Here is a 21,015-nt window from a genome sequence, read left to right as displayed (position 1 = left end):
ATTAACAACTAAATGAATGCATAAGTCTAGAACTAATTATAATGTATTTGAATTACATTACAACATTGATGCTGTAAAAGGAAATGAAATTGAAAACAGTCACATAAAGCTTTCATCTGAAGTTCATCATTGGCTGAAAAACACCTTTGCATATAGCCAATTTTAAAGCAGTTTAAGTTAGGACAATGAACTTATTTGATTTTACCGTTCAAACGATACTGTACTACATTTCCCAGAATTCTGTGGTCGACAACCATTGGTCACATCCAAAAGTGACGTAATACATTTTGGTCCTCTTTTGCGCGAAGCGAACCGTTGATGCTGAGGCAGAGAGGAATCTGCGCGCGGGCAACTCCTTCCCTGATTTCCACTTCTTCTAAAGGTGGGTGTTTTTTGTTGTTGTTGTCAAATATCACTATTTTTGCAGCGTATATCCCATCCATCCCTTCCTTACATGACAGACAGTGAATGTATGTAAGAGTAAACATTCAAATTCTCACAATTATAATGTTCTGCCACACCGTTATTTACCTCTCTTTTCAGAGAGGGGATGTATAACGTTAGATAACAGACAAGGGCTTCGAGAATATTCAGTTCGGTGGAAGAGTTTCAGTAACTAAGTCTGCGAATTTAAAAATAGCACGCGCAGTCGAGTAACAGCTCGTAGCGGGACCATTAATGTTTATCGTCGTTGTATCTGGAGGGAATTGGTCGAGATTAGCCAGCTGGCGGTCGTTTCATCGAGTTTTGCAGGTTTATTTTTACTGTTTGTTATTGCAAAAACGTGTTTCCATTGTCATCTACAGACTTATCTTCTGTTTCACTAAAATCTTAACAAGCATACAACACAATGTGACAGGTGATCTAATGGCTCTCGACGTCTTTTGTCTTCGTTATTTGTGCATTCGCCAACTATGCAGTCAAATTATATTATTTGTATTCATGTGCTTTAATAAAATCGGTCAGTAATGGCATAGCACGCTGCATTTTGCATGCCAACACAGATTATTCTATAAAAAAGGCAGTGCAGTTGTGTCTGGTTTGAAACGGTAGAAATTTGGGTGTGATCTGGTGTGCTGGAACGGGTGATACAGCCATAGCTTTATTTGTAAATAATGCATTTCAAATGTGCATTTTCTTAAGCATTATTAAGCTCTTGGTCACTATGCAATAAAGTGTTGTATGTAATATTATGCATTTTTGCATGCTGTTATAATGGGTGTATCTCGGCCGTCTATTGTCTGCAGATGAGATCTTTCATCCCTTCGGATAGTCGCTAGAGCTGGATGTTTATTTTCAGCCATCAAACTATGAATTGTTCTCAGGTCAAATTTTGAGATGACAAGTTCGTCTAATAATAAATATTTGACGATTCTCCAGGGGGCATTAGCTCGAGGATCAATGCTCTGTTGTCTTTGTTCGCTTCTTACACAATATCTCCTTTGTTTTAATCTCTCAATGGCCAATTGAATCACGTTACATTATAAAAAAAGAGGCTGGGTTGTTTGCTCTACATTTCACCAGAGCGGCCAGCCTATGTTGTATATTTTAATTGAACTGTTATCGTTTAATTAGACGATGATGACAGCACGTCTGAATGGAAGGATTCGGTGGTTCTGCTGGCAGAGACTCGTCTTTTTCTTGGCTTCCAGCAAAAGGAGCATATATTGGCATAGAATAGGCTGTATTTTTTTATTTTTATTTTATCAAGTATTGAATAGTCTTGCCTATTTCCTTATCATAAAATAATTAACTTAGTAAATTATGCATGTCTATTGTGGCGACGCCACTCCCTTAAGCACGTGTACATTATTACATTATATAAACATCGTTTCATATCTTGTGTATATGTTACAGTAGGCAGTAGGGACTGACTCCAGTCGTAATATTTTTTTCCTAAATGTCTACCTTAAACAGTTCTCTTACGTTGATTGAAAGCTGGTGTAAAGATGTTTGTTTACAATACGTTGTGGTTAAATACGGTTAAGTGAAAAGATTGCCTAGACATTTTTAATAGCAAAATGTTTGCATTTTTCTGAAATCATTATTCTTTACAATCATTTCGCAGGTGTCTGAAACCGTCGAGGTTGAAAGTGCAATGGCGTCCTCTGGAGGTAAGATGTGACAATATATGAGCTGAGCTCAATTTTTGTAAATCAATATGCTTCTCTATAATAACCGCAATCTAAATGAAGTCATGCAGCAAAAAAGATGGAAAATGGATTATCAAATGCAATGTTTTGCATGCTTAGCTGATATCCAGGTCAAGGAACTGGACAAGCGTGCCTCGGGACAGGCTTTTGAGGTCATCCTGAGTCCCACGGCTCCAGATGCCAAGGGAGATTTCCCACTTTCCACCCCCAAGAAGAAGGAGGTTTCTCTGGATGAGATCCAGAAGAAACTAGATGCAGCAGAGGAGAGACGCAAGGTAAGCGCTGCTTTAGTAATGCATTGTTTACGAAATGTGCTTTCTGTCCTTATTCATTTGCCTCCTCACATTAGAACCATGAGGCAGAGGTCCTGAAGCACTTAGCTGAGAAACGGGAGCATGAGAAGGAGGTCCTTCAGAAAGCTATGGAAGAGAACAACAACTTCAGCAAGATGGCAGAGGAGAAACTTAACCAGAAAATGGAAGCCAACAAAGAAAACCGCACAGCACGCATGGCAGCTATGAATGAGAAATTCAAAGAGAAGGTGTGTGTATGGAAAAGTTGAATACATGTATATTATGTCATCCATAAATGCTTTAGCTTTAGTAAATTGATTACAAATGTACAATTTTTGTTCCTTCACTTCAGGACAAGAAGCTTGAAGAGGTACGAAAGAACAAAGAAACAAAAGAGGGAGGCGAGGATGAAAACTAAGTCTCCCCTCTCATTTTCCTTTTCATTTAGGGTATAGTATTGGGTTTTTTAATGTATCCAAAGATTTATTTTTTGTTCCATTAAATGGCCAGTTTTCCGTGTTTGGATCCATGTACTTGCCACTTTTTTATTAAGGAGTTTTGGGGAAAAGCTGGTGCACAACATTTCATCACTTTGTGTGTAATCAGTTCTGTCTTTCATCATCCCCTCTAACCTGTAGATTTGTCCAGTTGCAACTCTATAGCGTTTAAAACGAGCAGCGTAGGGAAGCATGCCTGTGTTATGCATAGGTCTAATATATACTTGGTATACTGCATTGTGCAAGTCCACCTGTTCCCTTGTATGTCAGTACTGCCATCCTTTGAGCTTAATAAAGTTGCACAGATGTTTGTTATTGTGCCAGTTTTGCCACTGCCTCTTTGTTGATCTGTCAGTCAGCCAGAGTGTAATGTGGAGTAAAAAAAACCTTTCACAGTTTGTACATTATGGAGTTGAATGGCAGTTACTGGAAAATAGGTTTTGCCAGAATAATCAGATCTTTTGGACACTTTTTGATGTACTCTTTATAATCTGCATGGTATTCTTAGTGTTAACAACACATTTCATTATCCGCAAGCATTTCCTTTACTGGACCATACTTTTATAGTTATTCATATTCAATATGCACTAATGAAAAAAAGAAACTACTTGCAATGTGTGAACATTAAAAAACTAATAAAAGTGTCGCTTGAGACTGTATTTGAACAATACTGGCATCTAGTGGTTGTGAGTTTGTCAAGCCGTTTTTAGAAAAAAACGTGTCTCAAAATGATTTTAGAAAAAAAATAACATTGAGACATTGACAGCTATTATTGATTCATCCTTTGTTGCAGGAACAGTTAGATGCATGAAAATTTATGGAAGTAGTTAACAGCTTTGCAGTGATGAATGGCTTGTCCACATGCCATCACATTATTATGTGTTGAGAAATAGTGCATCAATCTTTTCTAAAAAGTGAATCCAACCTTATTTTATAATTCTGAACTCCCTTAGAAGCAATTACATGCATCCAAAAAAGATCATGTCCAGTACTATGTTGTGTGAATAAATGTTTTTTTAATCGAATAAAATAAAAATGAAATCACATGTTTGTCTGAGTTGTAAGAATAGGCATGAAGTGCAATGTGTAAATCACCAACAGTCGCTCACACAATACCAGGACTCAGTATGAATGATTCAGTAAATTGGAAGTATGAAGTGAAATGTCTAAATCACCATCAATCTCTCGCACATTATCATGACCAGATCTGAGTCATCGATCAGATTATCATACAAGCAAACTTACAGTATATGAGAAAGAAACAACAGACTCCCTTCTCTCTTTGACAACTTTATGACAGTACAGGGCTGCATAGTAGATTATTACTTGACTGACAAGCAATTTTTTTGCCTCCCTATGTCCAAATTCACAATATGGAGCTTTGTTTTTGTTTTGTGCAGTCTTAACACTAGTTTAACAAGGGCACATTGTCAGACAGAGTGACTGTGGGTGAAGAGATAAGCTTTCACATAGCTTAGCATTACAAATAGACAACAATACACTCACAATGCATACATATTAGACAAAGTGTACTTTAAATATATATTAAAATGTAATTAAAGGAAAATACAGGTCAATAAAACGTATACATGAGGTATTTTGCACGAATCTGTGCGTTGTTAAAGGGACAGAACAACCCAGAATCAACATTAACTCATCATTTACAAGCCCTAAAATGATGCCAAGTTTTTAAAATTTATTTATTGTTTTTTTTTTCATTTAAAGACAAAATAAGATGCATTTCATGTTTAGGTCAAAGGCTACCAATTGTGTTCAGTAAAAGGAATGAATAGAGTTTGGAACAAGTGAAGGGTGACAAAATGATGACAGAATTGTATTTTTATCAGTGAACTGTCCGTTACACAGCTACATCCTATTATGCACACTCATAGCTAGGCACACTTGCGTAATAGTTGAAATATATATTTTGTAGGTGCCTTACCACATCGTCTCGCGTTGTGTTTTATTAAAGAGGACATGTAGGCGGTTTTAATATGAAGACGGTAGTTTCACGTTGCACCGTCCATACATTTTACAGGGTGTCGCCACCTTAAGGGATGTTTTCTATTGGCCTGTTAGTCTGGACGAAGGCGGGACAGTGCTCCCCGGCCGTTCCGATTGGACAGTTCCAACTGCCAATCAGAAATCTGTAGATTACGGCCATCTGACAGCGGTACTGCAGGGAAGCTGACAGGAGCCTCTCCCGCTCAACAAATATTCACCTAAAAATCATCATGGAATTTTATTTGTTTTATTTATTTTATTCAAGACGTATATGACGGCGCGATTGAATACAGTTGACTGACCGAGGAGATTATCCTCTTTTAAGGTAAACCAGTTCATTTACCGATGTTTAAGGCAAGAATAAAGGTAAAAATTTAAATCCCCATTTGCACTATATATGGCTTTGAGATGTTAAACTTTTCAAAAACAGACACATCTGTTGTTTAATGCGTTAAAATACGCGTGTACGATATGAAAACGAGGAAAATGAATTATCATTAGAGCACAATACATTTTCGACATTTGCTTAATACGATACAGTATAGGAGGTGAGGAAAAAAACGTGTTGTGTTGTTGCTTATACACCTGTAGACGTTGAATATCGTCAAGACATTTCATTGTTGCGCTTCCGGCGTCTCACGTTTCTTTTTCGAGATTTTACGAGAGAAAGCGCTCGAGGGTGTGGGAAGGCTTCAGTGCTTTTTGGCATGCCATCACTAAAAATGTCCTCTGCCCATTCCATACACTTTCTCTCGTCGTTTTAATAGATTCGAAAATGCGTTGTTTTTTCTAGGCCTTTGCTTTTCCAGACGTTATTGAGTGATTATTTCGTTTTAACAATAATTCACGTGCACGAGGAGCTTTACGCAGAGAGAGCAGATGTTACGTAAGCGGTGATGTCTATTCATAAGAGCGTCGAGAAGATACGCCCCATTTGGATCACGATGTCTTAATATTCAGGACAAACTGGTTTTTAATTCACAACACATTTGCAATAAGTAACATGCTTTTCATAAAAGAATGGCTTCACGATTCTGATATTTCATTTTAACACATTAATTTGCATGGGCACCTAGGTCGTGGTTAAGCTTCGTTTGCATCCATTTAGAATTGAGATAAGCAAATGAAACCCTGATATTGTAAATCCAAACATTCAACACCAGGAGATCATTGCCAGGAATTGACGTTTAAAATGAAGACTAACAGGTTTCAACTTTTCTCTGTTTTCACTAAAATGTGTTGGTAGCTTTTTGCTTATGGTTTTAAGACAAAATGTGAAGGTGTAAACAGAACAGAATTTAATAATAATTTTTAAGCAGTTTTTTTGTATCAGTGATGTACTATTGTAGTTTTTATTAATAGTTTGAATAGTTTAATAATCAATCAAAACAGTGTTTTTAGTATTAATGAGGAAACATTATATATATATATATATATATATATATATATATATATATATATATATATATATATATATATATATATATATATATATATATATTTGGCGGGCGTCACGGTAGCGCAGTGGTAGCACGATCGCCTCACAGCAAGAAGGTCGCTGGTGCAGCCCCAGCTGGGTCAGTTGACGTTACTGTGGAGTTTGCATGATCTCCCTGTGTTTGTGTGGGTTTCCTCCAGGTGGTCCGGTTTTCCCCACAGTCTAAATACATGGAGTATAGGTGATTTAAATAAGCTAAATTTGTAGTTTATGTGTGTGTATAAGTGTGAATGGGTGTTTCCTAGTGTTGGGTTGCAGCTGGAAGGACATCCGCTGCGTAAAACATATGCTCTATGAGTTGGTGGTTCATTCCGCTGTGGCGACCCCTGATTAATTAAGGGACTAAGCCGAAAATAAAATAAATGAATGAATATTATTAGGCATGGGCTGGTGTAAGATTCTGACGGTATGATAACCTTGGGTAAAAATCACAGTTTCACGGTATTATTATTAATGCTCTAAAATATGTTCTATTTTTAAATGTTGGGCTAAAAAACAACAACTTTCGCTCCCTTCGAACACACACACACGCACGCACGCGCACACACACACGCACACGCACACACCCACATGTATATATATATATATATATATATATATATATATATATATATATATATATATATATATATATATATATATATATATATATATAATTACTGTTCCAAAATATTTAACATTTTTATAATTATATATATATATATATATATATATATATATATATATATATATATATATATTCCATATCCGTCTTAATATTAATTAAATTTACCAATTTTTTTATCAGTTAAACTTAACTGTGACTATTTACAATAATTAAAAAAATGAAAACAGAAAAAATGGTTTTAGTTTTAGTGTTAATTAACAATATTTAACCGAATATTTTAACTAATTGAAAGAAAAAAAATCTTTGGAGGCATAGGTTTTTTCCTTACAATAAGAAATTCTGCTCTGATTTATTATAAATGAAAAGCTGTATATTGTGAGATGATTTACTATCATTACAAAAAAAAAAATCTGTTGGAGATTATTATACAAAGGTTTGTGTATAAAATAAATATTAAATGATTACTTTTAAATTAGCCATAGAAAAGGAAGGTAAGAATCTTAATAGTTAATTGTTTTGTTGCTTTATTTATAAGATTATTTAAACTCATTTTTGTATTGTTTCCACCACCGAATGTTTAACAGTACATAATCTGAGATGTAGTGTGAATGTTTACAACATTCAGGGGCAAAAGAAAAATCATAAGTTACTTTTTATGCATGCATTCACATAGTTTGGTAATCAACTTAAAGTGGTGAGAGGTTAAACGATATTACCTTGTATTGCATTGCATTTTTTTATGTGAACGCACTTGTGAATGCAAGGGTAATATTTAACTGTTGAATGCTTCTCCCATACAGATCTCACAAAAGACTGCAGCTTAATTAATCCTCACCATGGCGACGGTTGTGATGGAGCAGATTGGGCGGCTGTTCATCAACGCACAGCAGCTTCGCCAAATCCCTCGTTTCCTGGAGTCAGCCTTCCCTAAACTGCCCTGTACTGTGATGGTGAGCGATGTGCCATGGGTTTTCCGCGAGTCACACATAATCACGGGCTACAGGCCGCCTGACCAAAACTGGCGCTACTACTTCCTTACTCTGTTCCAGAGGCATAACGAATCTGTAAATGTGTGGACACACCTTCTGGCCTCTCTCATTATTTTAGTCAAGTTTCAGGAGCTGTCTGAAACCGTAGACTTCCTGCGAGATCCGCACGCCCAGCCGATGTTCATCTTACTCCTGGCCGCATTCACCTACTTGGGCTGCAGTGCATTGGCCCATCTTCTCTCCGCCAAGTCTGAGATCTCCCACTACACCTTTTATTTTTTGGACTACGTAGGTGTCGCCGTATACCAATATGGTAGTGCCCTCGCCCACTTCTATTATGTGGTGGAAGAAGAATGGCACGCTCAAGTGCGAAGTTTTTTCTTGCCAGCCTCAGCCTTCCTGGCTTGGCTGTCCTGTACGGGCTGCTGCTATGGCAAATACGCCAGCCCAAAGTTGCCAAAGTTTGTTCACAAGCTATTTCAAGTTGTGCCCTCAGGCCTGGCCTACTGTTTAGACATCAGTCCAGTGTTGCATCGTATCTATAGATGCTACAGCTCCGAACATTGGTGTGCCGACCAGGCAGTGGTCTACCACTGCTACCAGGTCCTCTTCTTTTTAATCAGCGCCTACTTCTTCTCATACCCCCATCCTGAGCGCTGGTTCCCAGGACGTTGCGACTTCATCGGGCAGGGTCATCAGATCTTCCATGTGTTCCTTGTGCTCTGCACTCTAGTGCAGATCGAAGCTGTTCGACTGGATTACACAGAGAGAAGACGTCTCTATGAACATCTCCATGGTGATTTGGCTCATGATGCAGTGGCTCTTTTTATCTTCACAGCGTGTTGCAGCGCACTCACCGCGTTCTATGTGCGCAAACGGGTGAAGACGTATCTAGAAGAGAAGCAGGAGTAGATGTCAAGGTAGAGACCTTGAAAGAGACCAGAAAGGATCACGCTGGTCTACAAGAACTGAAGCAACTAACATTTTTTGTGTAACTTATATTTGTTGTTAATGGTTTGGTTATGTGGCCTGCCAACATGTTTTTAACCAACTGCTTTCTGTTGACCAAACTGGTGACATGCTTTAAAACCTCATTACACTTCGAGAATGGTTTGAAAACAATGGATTGCCTGCTGAAAGGTGCTCAGATCCTTAGTGGATCTGTTTGATGAGTGCCATGACAACCTTTTAAACTTGATATACAAGATAGTTTAGGTAGACCATTACTGGATTCAAACTCATTTTGGTGCAGTGTGCTGCTTTTAAGTTTCTGTTACGCACATGTCTTTTTCACTTACATTGCATTAAAACTACACATATTTTTATCGCGTTTCATGGGAATTGAATCTATGAATAATGCGCAGAGAACATTATCGTGCTAGTAAATAAATCCCATGCCACCAGACCAGTGCAGCAGAGCTCAGATCAAATGATTTGGATGTCAGTTAAATATTAGAAACTTTGTTTTAAGGAATGGCTTACTGAAAGATAATCTTTTTTTCTTAATTAAGCAAATGAAATGTCCCCTTCTCTATTGACGTTTAAATCTATTTTTGATTTTTACTTCACATACTTTAACAGACCAAATGCAAATCATTATCTAAAAGATTTCAGACTTGCCTTAGCATGTCCAACCTGTCCAGTGCCATGTTGAGGTTAGTGTATGATTATCTGCGAATGCAATCGATTGGTTTTGCACTTTCAGTGCACACTTCCCTGCCTTTTGATGTCTAGTCTGTGAGATGGATAGCATGATGTAATTTCACAGAATTGCAAAGGCCAATCCCAAATTGCACCTCAAAGCGGTCTCTGCAGAAGTGTGCATTGAAAGAGCACTAAAGGCAAAAGGTGCACTCATGAGCACTCTTCTGAAAGTTGAAATGATGGATATCTCTATGACAGGGGTGTCTAGTCTTGCTACTGGAAAGCCAACATCCTGCACACTTGCCTAGAGGTTTCTAGTAAAGACATTGATTAGCTATGAGCTAAAGTCTGCAAGACAGTGACTCTGTAGCATGTTTGGACACCCCTACTTTGTGATATTTCATGGGCACCTGCTCATAGTGGCTTCTGTGTGTCTGTAGACTTTTAAGTGCGCATGAAGTGTGCCATTTGGGATTGGGCTCCGGTCATTTTAATCTAGTGAAGAGGACAGTAGCAGGATGTGATGTCACTGGTTTGCAATATAGTATAATTGAAGGATCTAAGATGCAACTTTGGCTATTTGTTACTTTAATACAACATTTTTATGATTCTCAATTGTTAGAAATTTCCTCAGTGTTGATTTTTCGGGGAAATTTAGCAGATTATTGAAATTTTAAAGGGACTGTTCACCCAAAAATGAAAGTCAATTATTTATTCATCTTCATGTTATTTTCAACCTCTGTGATACTTTGAAGAATGCTTCAACACTTTTCCATACAGTGAAGGTCAGTGGGTTCCAACATAATATTGTATTCCAGTGACTTTAATTGTGTGGATTATTCTTTTTCTTCTTCTGTAAACAATGGCAGAAGGGTAAATTTTGGGTGAACTATTCCAGCCAAAGAGGCTTTTGAGAAGAATTGACTTGCTTCTTCATAGTTATGATGTCCTTTTGTCATGATGATGCTCCTTTTGTATACAAGGGCTATAACTATGGCCTTTACCTTTACTCATACCCTGATACGAATGCCTTTGTGTGTTCTGTGCATATGTGGATTTTTTTCTATTAGAAGTTCAGCACTTTATTTACAACAACAGTCTGAGCAACAAAACTAATCTGTGTTAAATGTATACTCTTACGTGCCTGACTACATGCATGCGTCCCTGTGTGAGTATGCGAACAGGTGCTTGTCGTGAGTGTGTGTGCATTTTTGAATGTTTATGTATACCTATGTGAGTTGGCTACTGATGAGAAAGGATATGAAGGCTTCGTCTTATTAGTCTGAACCTGTCTGGCCTTTTAATGACCACGAAATGCATCTAGCTCTCGTATCATGAATTGTGTAGCTCCTCTTGTCTCGGCCTTTGCCCATAAACCGACACCAATCCATCAGATAGAGAGAGGAAGGATGATTTATTTTCTCATTGAAGTGATCCATATTCCCTTGAGATGAATATTGTGTCACTAGACTGTTGCTGCATTAACCAGGAAAGGGTTTGTGCGATGTAGCGTAAAGGCTGGTTTATGATGTGGTGCCAGAAAAAGAAACTGTTGCTGTGGCATGAGCCGTTTGAGAAGTAGCAAATAAGCGATGTCATAATAAACGGTGACCAGCATTTGTTTTTTTGCAACCAAGAACACATGGGGCAGAATAAGGGGCCTTTCACACAGTGGATGTTTTCACAAAAATGCAAAACCTATAGTAGTGGTAAGAAAAAAAAGGGAATTATGCAGTCATTTATTAATTGGTTTGATGACGCGCCAAAGTCAATGGTGAAAGATATCGATTTAGGTCATGATTACATTGAAAACAATGGAAAAGCTGTGTGGTTGAATGGTAAAATGCAAGTCGCAGGATAGCTAGAGACAAGTTCCTAAAATCTGAGATTGAGAGCCGGTATTTAGAACACAGTCGCAAAAGAAACGGAGAGATAGAGCAACATTACTGAAGATGACTTCACAAGTGTGTGTGTGTGTGTTTGTGTGAAAGTGACTGGATATCAGCTTATCACTATTATGTTAACATAATATTTGTTGTAACAATTATTATTGTTTAACCCATTTGATGCGTACGATCACACCGGTGTGATCAGAATGTTCAGTAAGTCACATGATCAGCTAAATTCAAATCTGCTTTCCCGTGATTGCTCGCGCTGCGCCAGAGAAATGTGTAATAAAATCACAATTTATCTGCGATTTCAAGCAAATAATGTTTATTTTAGGTTTCAGATATTTACATAGACAAAAATACTAGCAAAACATAACATTTATGGTTTGTTATATACACACTGATCTCCATAGACATCAGTGTGTATATTACAAACCATAACATAACACACTGATGTCTATAGAGATGGCAATAATAATTATTTTTAAACATAATCAGACAATGTGCTTTATTCAGATCAGATGCACATTGTTTAGAGAAATAGAGTGTTTACTCTGTTCTTCTCCCAGTTAAAAAGTCACAAACTTTTATGTATTTGGTGAGAAGTTGGTGAGAACTTCCAGAAAGCTTCCAGAACTTTACTATAGTCAATCGTTGCAACTTCATGAGCGAGTCGTGTTCCATTCACAAACAAAACTAAAATGTGGGGGATTCACTTCGATATTGAAATACAGTTGTCACTCCTGAAATGTAACATTGTATAAAAGTGCACATGTGCAACCAGCAGACAATAGCCCCTATCACACATACAGTCCTTTCCAGAAAATGACCGGCAATATTCCGGAAAAGGATCATGTGTAAACAGGCCCTTTTTGAAAATACTGGTAAATTTGTTCTGGCAATTTTTCGAAAAGAGTAACATTACCGGTAATTTGCTGGAATGCTGCGCTGTGTGAACGTCGAAGGAAAATAGTGTGAATGTGTGAATGGTCTTTTCCGAACAAATTCTCACCTGTGTGAACAGCGCTTTTTTTAATTTGCCGGTAAAGTCATTCTGGTAATTTTCCAGATATTTACCGGTTTCACTGTGTGAAAGGGGCTAATGTCTAGTGGAGGTTTGCATCGAATAACAACAGAATAGTATGGCAGTGGAATGCGAAAACGTACTCTGTGTGAACAGCCCCCTTTAAGCCAGTTTCAGCAGCACCAGCAGACAACAATGATGTCACAGACTGATGATGTCATCGTACACTGAAACTGGTGAAGCGACTGACGTGCTGTCAGTTGGATCATAATGATGATTAACGAGGCAAATATCTCAGAAAACGATCGCACGGTGGGTGCTTTATTAAATGAAAGACCATAATGATGTAATTAAGATATTGTTGTATAATATTAATGATTTAGTATTAACAGAAAATGTTGTTTTTACTCCTGTACCAGCCTGTGTTTAAGAAATAAACGGACCACGGAGCACATAGTAGAGTGAGTGTGGGGAGCTTATGTCACTGAAAAAGACAACTGGATGATGTCATATCCTGGCACGACCAGGGTTTGACCTAAATGCAAAGTAGATTTTTAAGGAACTCTGTATGATTTCTGCTGAAATGTGAAGGGTCTCTTTTCTTAAACTATGTACTAATCTACTCACCTCAAAAGCACTTACAGAATCTAAAACGATGTTTCTTTTTTAAACACGAGTTTGTTTTAGCTGTTGTGTTTCTTTTGTATTGCACTTAAAGAGGAAAGACTGCACAGAAAGCTCTTGATTTGGTTCAGCACTTGAACTCAGTTTTTGACTGTATTTGCACGGAGCTGAACTAACACTCATGTTGTGCTGCAGTGCAGAACGTGAAAATAAAATCTGGTGTTAACCTCAACTTTACCATTGTGTGTGGAAATGACTGTGTTGATGTACTATGGTATTTAAACGAATAAAACAACTGTAAGTCTCACCTTCCAATTCATGTCATTGTGTTTCTTGTCTGGGTAGAGTCTAAACAGCACAGAACACACCATCACAAAGTAACCATCGACTATTGTGAACAATAAAGCTATTGTAATCCATTCAGTCCACAGCTGCAGTTACTGTCACAGCGTCCAGTGATTGAACAACAATGTCAGAATGATTTAAGAAATAAAAGAAGAAGAAAAAAGTCATTGTCAATCATTCATGTGGAGTGGCACACGAGAATGTAAATAAACAACAACAGAAGTTTCTGCATTTTTGGGCATACGTTCTAATTTGCATAGAAGCCAGTTTTATTAAATGATCAATGTTACTATGTTTTGATGAAGGCATGCATACCAATGATTACTTATGAAACCAATTGTCTGACTTCAGCACTACATTATGAGCATTCTTACATTACCATCATTTGTTGAAAAATATAATTCAATGCAACAGTTTATATAACAAACATGCACAAGATTCATTTAGTAACATTAAAAGTCCGTATTTAAGCATTACAGTGCAGCTGCACAATATTAATTGTCAATTTACACCTACACTTTGCCACTATCCTTCAAAAGCACTGGATTTGACTAATTTGTCAGCAAGATTTAAAAAATGACTTGAATTTGAACATTCATTCAGTCATTTCCCTTCAGTCTAGTGCCTTATTTTTTTCTAGGGCCACCACAGCGGAATGAACCGCCAACTATTCTGGAATATGTTTTACACAGTGGATGTTTTTTCAGCCGCAACCCACTGGGAAACACCCATTCATTCATATTCACACACACTCATACACTACGGCCAATTTAGTTCAACCTATTTACAGTGCATGCCTGGACTGTGGGGGAAATTGCAGCACCTGGAGGAAACCCACGCCAACACAGGGGGAACATGCAAACTCTACAAAGAAACCACTCGAGCCAGTGACCTTGCTGTGAGGCGTCAGTGCTACCCACTGAGCCACCGTGCCGCCTTGAGTTTGAACATTCATTAATTAATTTTCTTTTCAGCTTAGTCCCTTTATTAATCAGGGGTCACCACAGCGGAAATGATCCGCCAACTTTTCCAGCATATGTTTTAAGCAGCGGATGCCCTACCAGCTGCAATCCAACACTGGGAAATTCATTTAAACAATTAAATATTAATAATAAAACTCAATGTTATATTATTTTGTATTTCAATGAATACACACTCTGCAGTGTTGTTTTATAAGCTTGCATGCAGCAGCACACACAAACACACCACAGAGTGGTTTTCAGAATAGATATTATTTTTTTTTGGCCAAAATCTAAACAATTTTTTTGTGATGCAAATAACACAGGCGATTTATGAATGTGAAATGTACAACAGTTTTTACAATCATTCATTATTGTTAATTAATTATTTAATTCATTAATTTATATTCCCCATAACCAGATTAAGTTTTTTAACAATGTTATTCTGTAGAGTACAATTAAAGTGCATTTGTACAGTGTATATATATATACTAGTACCTTTGCCTTTAGAACTGCCTTAATCCTCGTGTCATAGATTTAACAAGGTACTGGAAATATTCCTCAAGAGATATTAGTCCATATTGACATGATAGCATCACACAGTTGCTGCAGCTTTGTCGGATGCACATCCATGATGCGAATCTCCCGAACATCCCAAAGGTGCCAGAAGATTGAGTTCTGGTGACTGTGGAGGCCATTTGAGTACAGTGAACTTATTGTCATGTTCAAGGAACCAGTCTGTTATGATTCACGCTATATGACATGGTGCGTTATCCCTGTTAGAAGTAGCCATCAGAAGATGAGTACACTGTAGTCATAAAGGGATGGACATAGTAATAAACAATACTTATGTAGGCTTTGGCATTGACATGATGCTTAATTGGTACTAATGTGCCAAGAAAATATCCCCCACACCATTACATCACCACCACAAACAGCTAACTGTTAATACAAGGCAGGATGGATCCATGCTTCTATTGTCCAATTTTGGTGAGCCTGTGCGAATTGTAGCCTCAGTTTCCTTTTCTTAGCTGACTAGAGTGGCACCCGGTGTGGTCTTTTGCTGCTGTAGCCCATCCACCTCAAGCGTGTGTTCAGAGATGCTCTTCTGCATATCTCGGTTGTACCGAGTTGTTGTTTGAGTTACTGTTGCCTTTCTATCAGCTTGAACCAGTTTGGCCATTCTCCTCTGACCTCTGGCATCAACGAGGTATTTGTGCCCACAGAACTGCTGTTCACTGGATATTTTCTCTTTTTCGGATCATTCTCTGTAAACCCTAGAGATGGGTTTGTGTGTAAATCCCAGTAGATCAGCAGTTTCTAAAATACTCAGACCAGGCTGTCTGTCACATTTCTTCCCCATTCTGATGCTCTGTTTGAACTGCAGCAGATCGTCTTGACCATGTCTACATGCCTAAATGCATTGCTGCCATGTACCTAAAAAAGTGACCGGTGAGTGTGTGTGTGCGTATATATATATATATATATATATATATATATATATATATATATATATATATATATATATATATATATATATATATATATATGTGTGTGTGTGTGTGTGTGTGTGTGTGTGTGTTTACGTTCTTTCTTCTATCAAACACTTACCAGATTTGAAAAAAAGCTGAAAACCTGTAACAATTCACTTCCATAGCATAGGAAAAACAAATACTATGGAAGTCATTGGTTACAGGTTTCCAGCTTTCTTCAAAGTATCTTATTTTGTGTGAAACAGATAAAAAAGAAAGAAAGAAAGAAAGAAAGAAAGAAAGAAAGAAGTCAGTAAATGAGGAATTGCCAGTTTAGGGTGAACTATTAAAAAACTGAAACAAGTGTTATTTAACACAATTAGAAATAGCTCTATTAAAAATAAAATAGAAATCTGAATGATCTTAGGCTACTCATCTGTTAAGTGGTTCATCATTCATCCCTTTTTACCATCGTTATCATGTTCATTATGATTGTCATAATCATTATACCTCCTTCAAATCTGTTAATAACAGGGAAAAAAACTCTAGAAGAGCATGGACCCTCACCACAAGATGGCAGTACTGTCAAAGACACAGCCGAACATCGACACTGTTTCTACATGATGAATAATGTCGCACACTCCATTTATCATCACAGCACTCATGGAAAGCAGCTACGGTATTAGTTCACCTACAAACCAAGGTTTTCACCTGCTTATTTTAACATGCACTCATATGCCTATTCAAGTGGTTTGTTATTCTTTTTTTGTGTTTGACTGAGTCACGTTTTTCCATGAGATTTTTTTTTTATGAAAGTACACGGCTTGACAACATTCTCTCATCACATTAATCTTAAATCCAATGTCCATTTAAGGACCGCCGGATGCCAATCTACAGCAAGTCAAGGCCTGTCTCATTCTTCATATCTTTCTCAGATTTAACATGCTCTATAAAGACTGCCTTGTTCCTCTTCACTCAGATTCTGTTGTTTTCTCGCCCCCTCTTTTCTTTTGGCCCATCCTGAAGACAAAGGCCTGCTTGTCTAGCAAGTTCTTAATATTCTGAAATGCTGAATCTCAGCTGTCACTTCGCTTTTAGCGCTGGAAAACATACTAAAATAATGATAATAAAATTCCAACTGATCAAAAATCTCTCTCTAAAGCTGTAATCAGGAAATCTATCTGAAACAGAAATGTGTCGTTTCATTTTAACATGCCATTCTTGCATCAGAATTGTGGTGGACAGGAGAAGCTTTCATCTTCCAGGCTCAGAAATGTCTTTCTCAACCGTGACCAGCGTAGTACATAGACCGAGTCTGTAGGTCTTAATCATGTTATACATTCCTCATTAAAAACCCGATCTGAGCAGAAATCTCAGAGGACAAAGAGATTGTGGGAGTTTTTTCAGAGGTCAGTCAGAGCGAACTGACTCATGTTGACAAGACGTTGGCTTTTTTACTAAAAATGAAAATGCATGTTTAATTTGAATGTGGAGTCAAACTGGCAACCTGCACAAATGAGTTTAGTACAGTTTTTAAACCCACTGAATTTCACTGCTGATGATGAGAAATTAAAGTGGATAGAGAGAGAAAAAAAATCATAACTTGTCATTACTCTGGATAAAAGCATCTGCCAAATGTAACATTTGCATACATTTAAATGAAAAAAAACATATTAAATAAACCACTCAATTATGAATACAAACCTAACAGAATGTTAAATGATTGAATAAATGTTCACAATTGCATATAAGGATCATGATCAAAACCAGTGGTGTAGAAAGTGAGTCCAATACATAAATAAAATTGTACAGACCCCCCTAACTCCAACACTCACCATTGAAGAGACATTTATAGATGTTCACTGTAGAGAATCCAAAATATATATATATAAAAATACCACAAAACTATAACAATATATACACTCACAGCCACTTTATTAGGTACACCTTACTAGTACTGGGTTGGACCCGCTTCTGCCTTCAAAACTGCCTTAATCCTTTGTGGCATAGATTCAACAAGGTACTGGAAAGATTCCTCAGAGATTTTGGTCCACCTTGACATAATAGCACCACGCAGTTGCGAATCTCACATTCCAATACATCCCAAAGGTGCTCTATTGGATATTGGATCTGGTGATAGTGGAGGCCATTTGAGTACAGTGAACTCATTGTCATGTTCAAGAAACTAGTCTGAGATGATTCATGCTTTATGACATGGTGAGTTATCCTGCTGGAAGTAGCCATCAAAAGATGGGTACACTGTGGTCATAAAGAGATGGACATGGTCAGCAACAATACTCAGTTAGGCTGTGGTGTTTATTCCTACGATGCTCAATTGGTACTAATGGGCCCAAAGTGTGCCAAGATAATATCCGCCACACCATTACACCACCACCACCAGCCTGAATTGTTGATGCAAAGCAGGATGGATCCATGCTTTCATGATGTTGATGCCAAATTCTGACCATACCATCTGAATTTTGCAGCAGTATTTGAGACTCATTAGACATTTTTCCAATCTTCTATTTTCCAATTTTGGTGAGCCTGTGCAAATTGTAGCCTCCATTTCTTGTTTTTAGCTGACAGGAGTGGCATCTGGTGTGGTCTTCTGCTGCTATAGCCCATCAGCCTCAAGGTTCGATGTGTTGTGTGTTCAGAGACGCTTTACTGCATACCTCAGTTGTAACGAGTGATTGTTTGAGTTACTGCTGCCTTTATATCAACTCGATCCAGTCTGGTTATTCTCCTCTGACATCCACAAGGCATTTGCGCTCTCAGAACTGCAGCTCACTGGGTATTTTCTTTTTTATGGACTATTCTCTGTAAACCCTAGAGATGGTTGTTCGTGAAAATCTGAGTAGATTAGCAGTTTCTGAAATACTCAGGCCAGCCTATCTAGCACCAACAACCATGACATGTTCATAGTCACTTAAATCACCTTTGTTTCCCATTCTGATGCTCAGTTTGAACTGCAGCAGATCATTTCTACATGCCTAAATGCATTGAATTGCTGCCATGTGATTGGCTTATTAAAAATTTGTGTTAACAAGCAGTTGAACAGTGTACCGTGAGTGTATGTTTTATTTATATACGTCAAGTTTTATTTTAGGATCCAACTTCTTAAAGGTTAGACATAAAAAAAAAAAAAAAAACTTGGTTATTGTTTGTTTCCCAGCACTGGGTATTGCATGCAAAAAGGGCATCCACTTTGATAAAACAGTAAATGGTAGTTTATTCTACAGTGGAGATCCCTGATAAAGACGGGAATAAGCAATTTCTCTGCTTTTTAAGCATGTTTTCATTTCATGTCATAGTTACTCATTGTTTCATTGATTATGTCCACCTGCTCCTTGTTTAAATCATTACATTGCATTTTAAGGCCTGTTAAGGTCTTAAAAACACAATTTCTCTGTTGTGTATTATTTTTGCTATTGTGAATCAATCACGGTTTTCCCTGTAATAAAGTTAAGCAGAGTTAGATTCACCTTTGTCCTCACATCCCCCAATTGTTGTAGTTAGAGGTTTTAACATTTGTTAACAATGACGACATCGACATGTACTGTACTACTAGTGCTCAATGTTTGTTTTTTTAATCCTGGAGAATAGCATTAACATTTTTCATACACTTTAAAATCTATTAATTTATGTGACAATGCAGAAATGAACTTCCCAAAAGAACCCAACATTATGAAATAATCACTGCTGTAAAAAAAGCTTACCAGTTAAAACCCTTATTCCGAAGAGGAACATAAAACAAGTTCATGAATTATAAACTCTTAGAGCGATGTGTAGACAGCGCTTCATTCAAAAACGCATGTAGGCTTTTCAATCAAAGAGCAATAAATGGCTGCACAAATGGGCTCCCTAGAGAGGTAATGCAAAGGCAAATGTTAAGAGCAATTACACCTTTGTCATGTTCTTCTACACAAATTAGCCAATTTGACCAGGGCTGCTGACAAACATTACATCTGTCTCCATGGTTCCAGCATTGTGCATCTGCCTATATGCCATCAATTCCTTTTTGCTAACAAAAATGATGCACGCAATGCCATGTGAGAGCCATAAGGAGTGTATTCATAGAAGAGAGCCATATTTTCCTGCAGATTCATTCTAGGAAATCATTGAAACTTAAAGTGTAAATTGGCTCCTGCCGTATATTGGCGCTCTGATGAATTCTCTCTGTTGTATTATATGGTTAGAGGGCTCTAAATCATACAGGCGAGATGGGCATAATCACCTTGCCGGCTGCTTCCTGTCGTCTAACTATCAATTCCCTCTCTTGTCTCCATCAATTTTCCTCTCCAAATGTCCTCTTAGTTCACTACCTTCCCGTTTTTTGCCTCTGTCCAAGAAATCTGGGCTATCTCCACATCCACAGCTCTTTCTAAATGTTCCATTCGGCTCAGTCAGACAATGATTTGGATCAAGGTTGGCGAGGTAATATCAAGAGGCTTGCATGTCCTATCATGTGGCGTAATTAAAGATCGCCAGCTCTTTGTTCAAAGTTATTAAATCGCACAGCCCTTCGCGACGACAGCCTCTTCTCCTCCGGCTCTCACCTTAGATTAGGCCTTTGTTGTTGCTGCATTTCCATCGTGTCCCACCTTTTCATTATCTCGCTGGGAAAAGCACAAAAGCAGAAATCAATATATTCTTCTGAACTAATCCCCTCCAACACAGTGGAAATAAGAAAGCTGAAGAGACTTGACGTATGTTGAGGAACGCAGCTCACATGCGGCTTAAGAGGCTCGGCATGATACAAAAATGATGCTTTCTAAACACTTCAATGTGCTGGAGGGTAGTGTTTAATTAATAGAAAAATTAATGGTTAACTGGATGGTTAATGGATCACCTGAATTGAGTAACGGACAGTAAATGGCTAAGGCCTAGTAAGACTTAATACTGTATAATGAGATTTTTTTGGGATCTAGACAATTAAAAAAGCTTTTAAGAGCTTCTATTAAGTGAGGTTGCATTCAGCTCATCAAAATTTACAGCAAAGACTCTGATAAGCATA

The 21,015-nt window shown here is 37.7% G+C and overlaps 2 protein-coding genes across 2 annotated transcripts; both read left to right on the top strand.

The window, feature by feature from the left end:
- Positions 1-295: 295 nt before the first annotated feature.
- Positions 296-3,987, top strand: stmn1b (stathmin 1b). The gene is made up of 5 exons (XM_056476029.1): positions 296-382; positions 2,069-2,114; positions 2,253-2,428; positions 2,503-2,694; positions 2,799-3,987. Exons 2-5 carry the CDS (start codon positions 2,099-2,101, stop codon positions 2,862-2,864), a joined length of 450 nt encoding a protein of 149 aa, XP_056332004.1. The 5' UTR covers positions 296-382; positions 2,069-2,098; the 3' UTR covers positions 2,865-3,987.
- A 1,119-nt stretch (positions 3,988-5,106) lies between these two features.
- Positions 5,107-13,537, top strand: paqr7b (progestin and adipoQ receptor family member VII, b). The gene is made up of 2 exons (XM_056475223.1): positions 5,107-5,272; positions 7,853-13,537. Exon 2 carries the CDS (start codon positions 7,889-7,891, stop codon positions 8,951-8,953), a length of 1,065 nt encoding a protein of 354 aa, XP_056331198.1. The 5' UTR covers positions 5,107-5,272; positions 7,853-7,888; the 3' UTR covers positions 8,954-13,537.
- The last annotated feature ends 7,478 nt before the right edge of the window (positions 13,538-21,015 follow it).

The sequence above is a fragment of the Danio aesculapii genome, chromosome 16 (assembly GCF_903798145.1).
Source record: "Danio aesculapii chromosome 16, fDanAes4.1, whole genome shotgun sequence".
Classification (NCBI taxonomy): Eukaryota; Metazoa; Chordata; class Actinopteri; order Cypriniformes; family Danionidae; genus Danio; species Danio aesculapii.
Note: the sequence above shows the minus strand (reverse complement) of the source record. Positions and strands in the feature narration are given on the sequence as shown.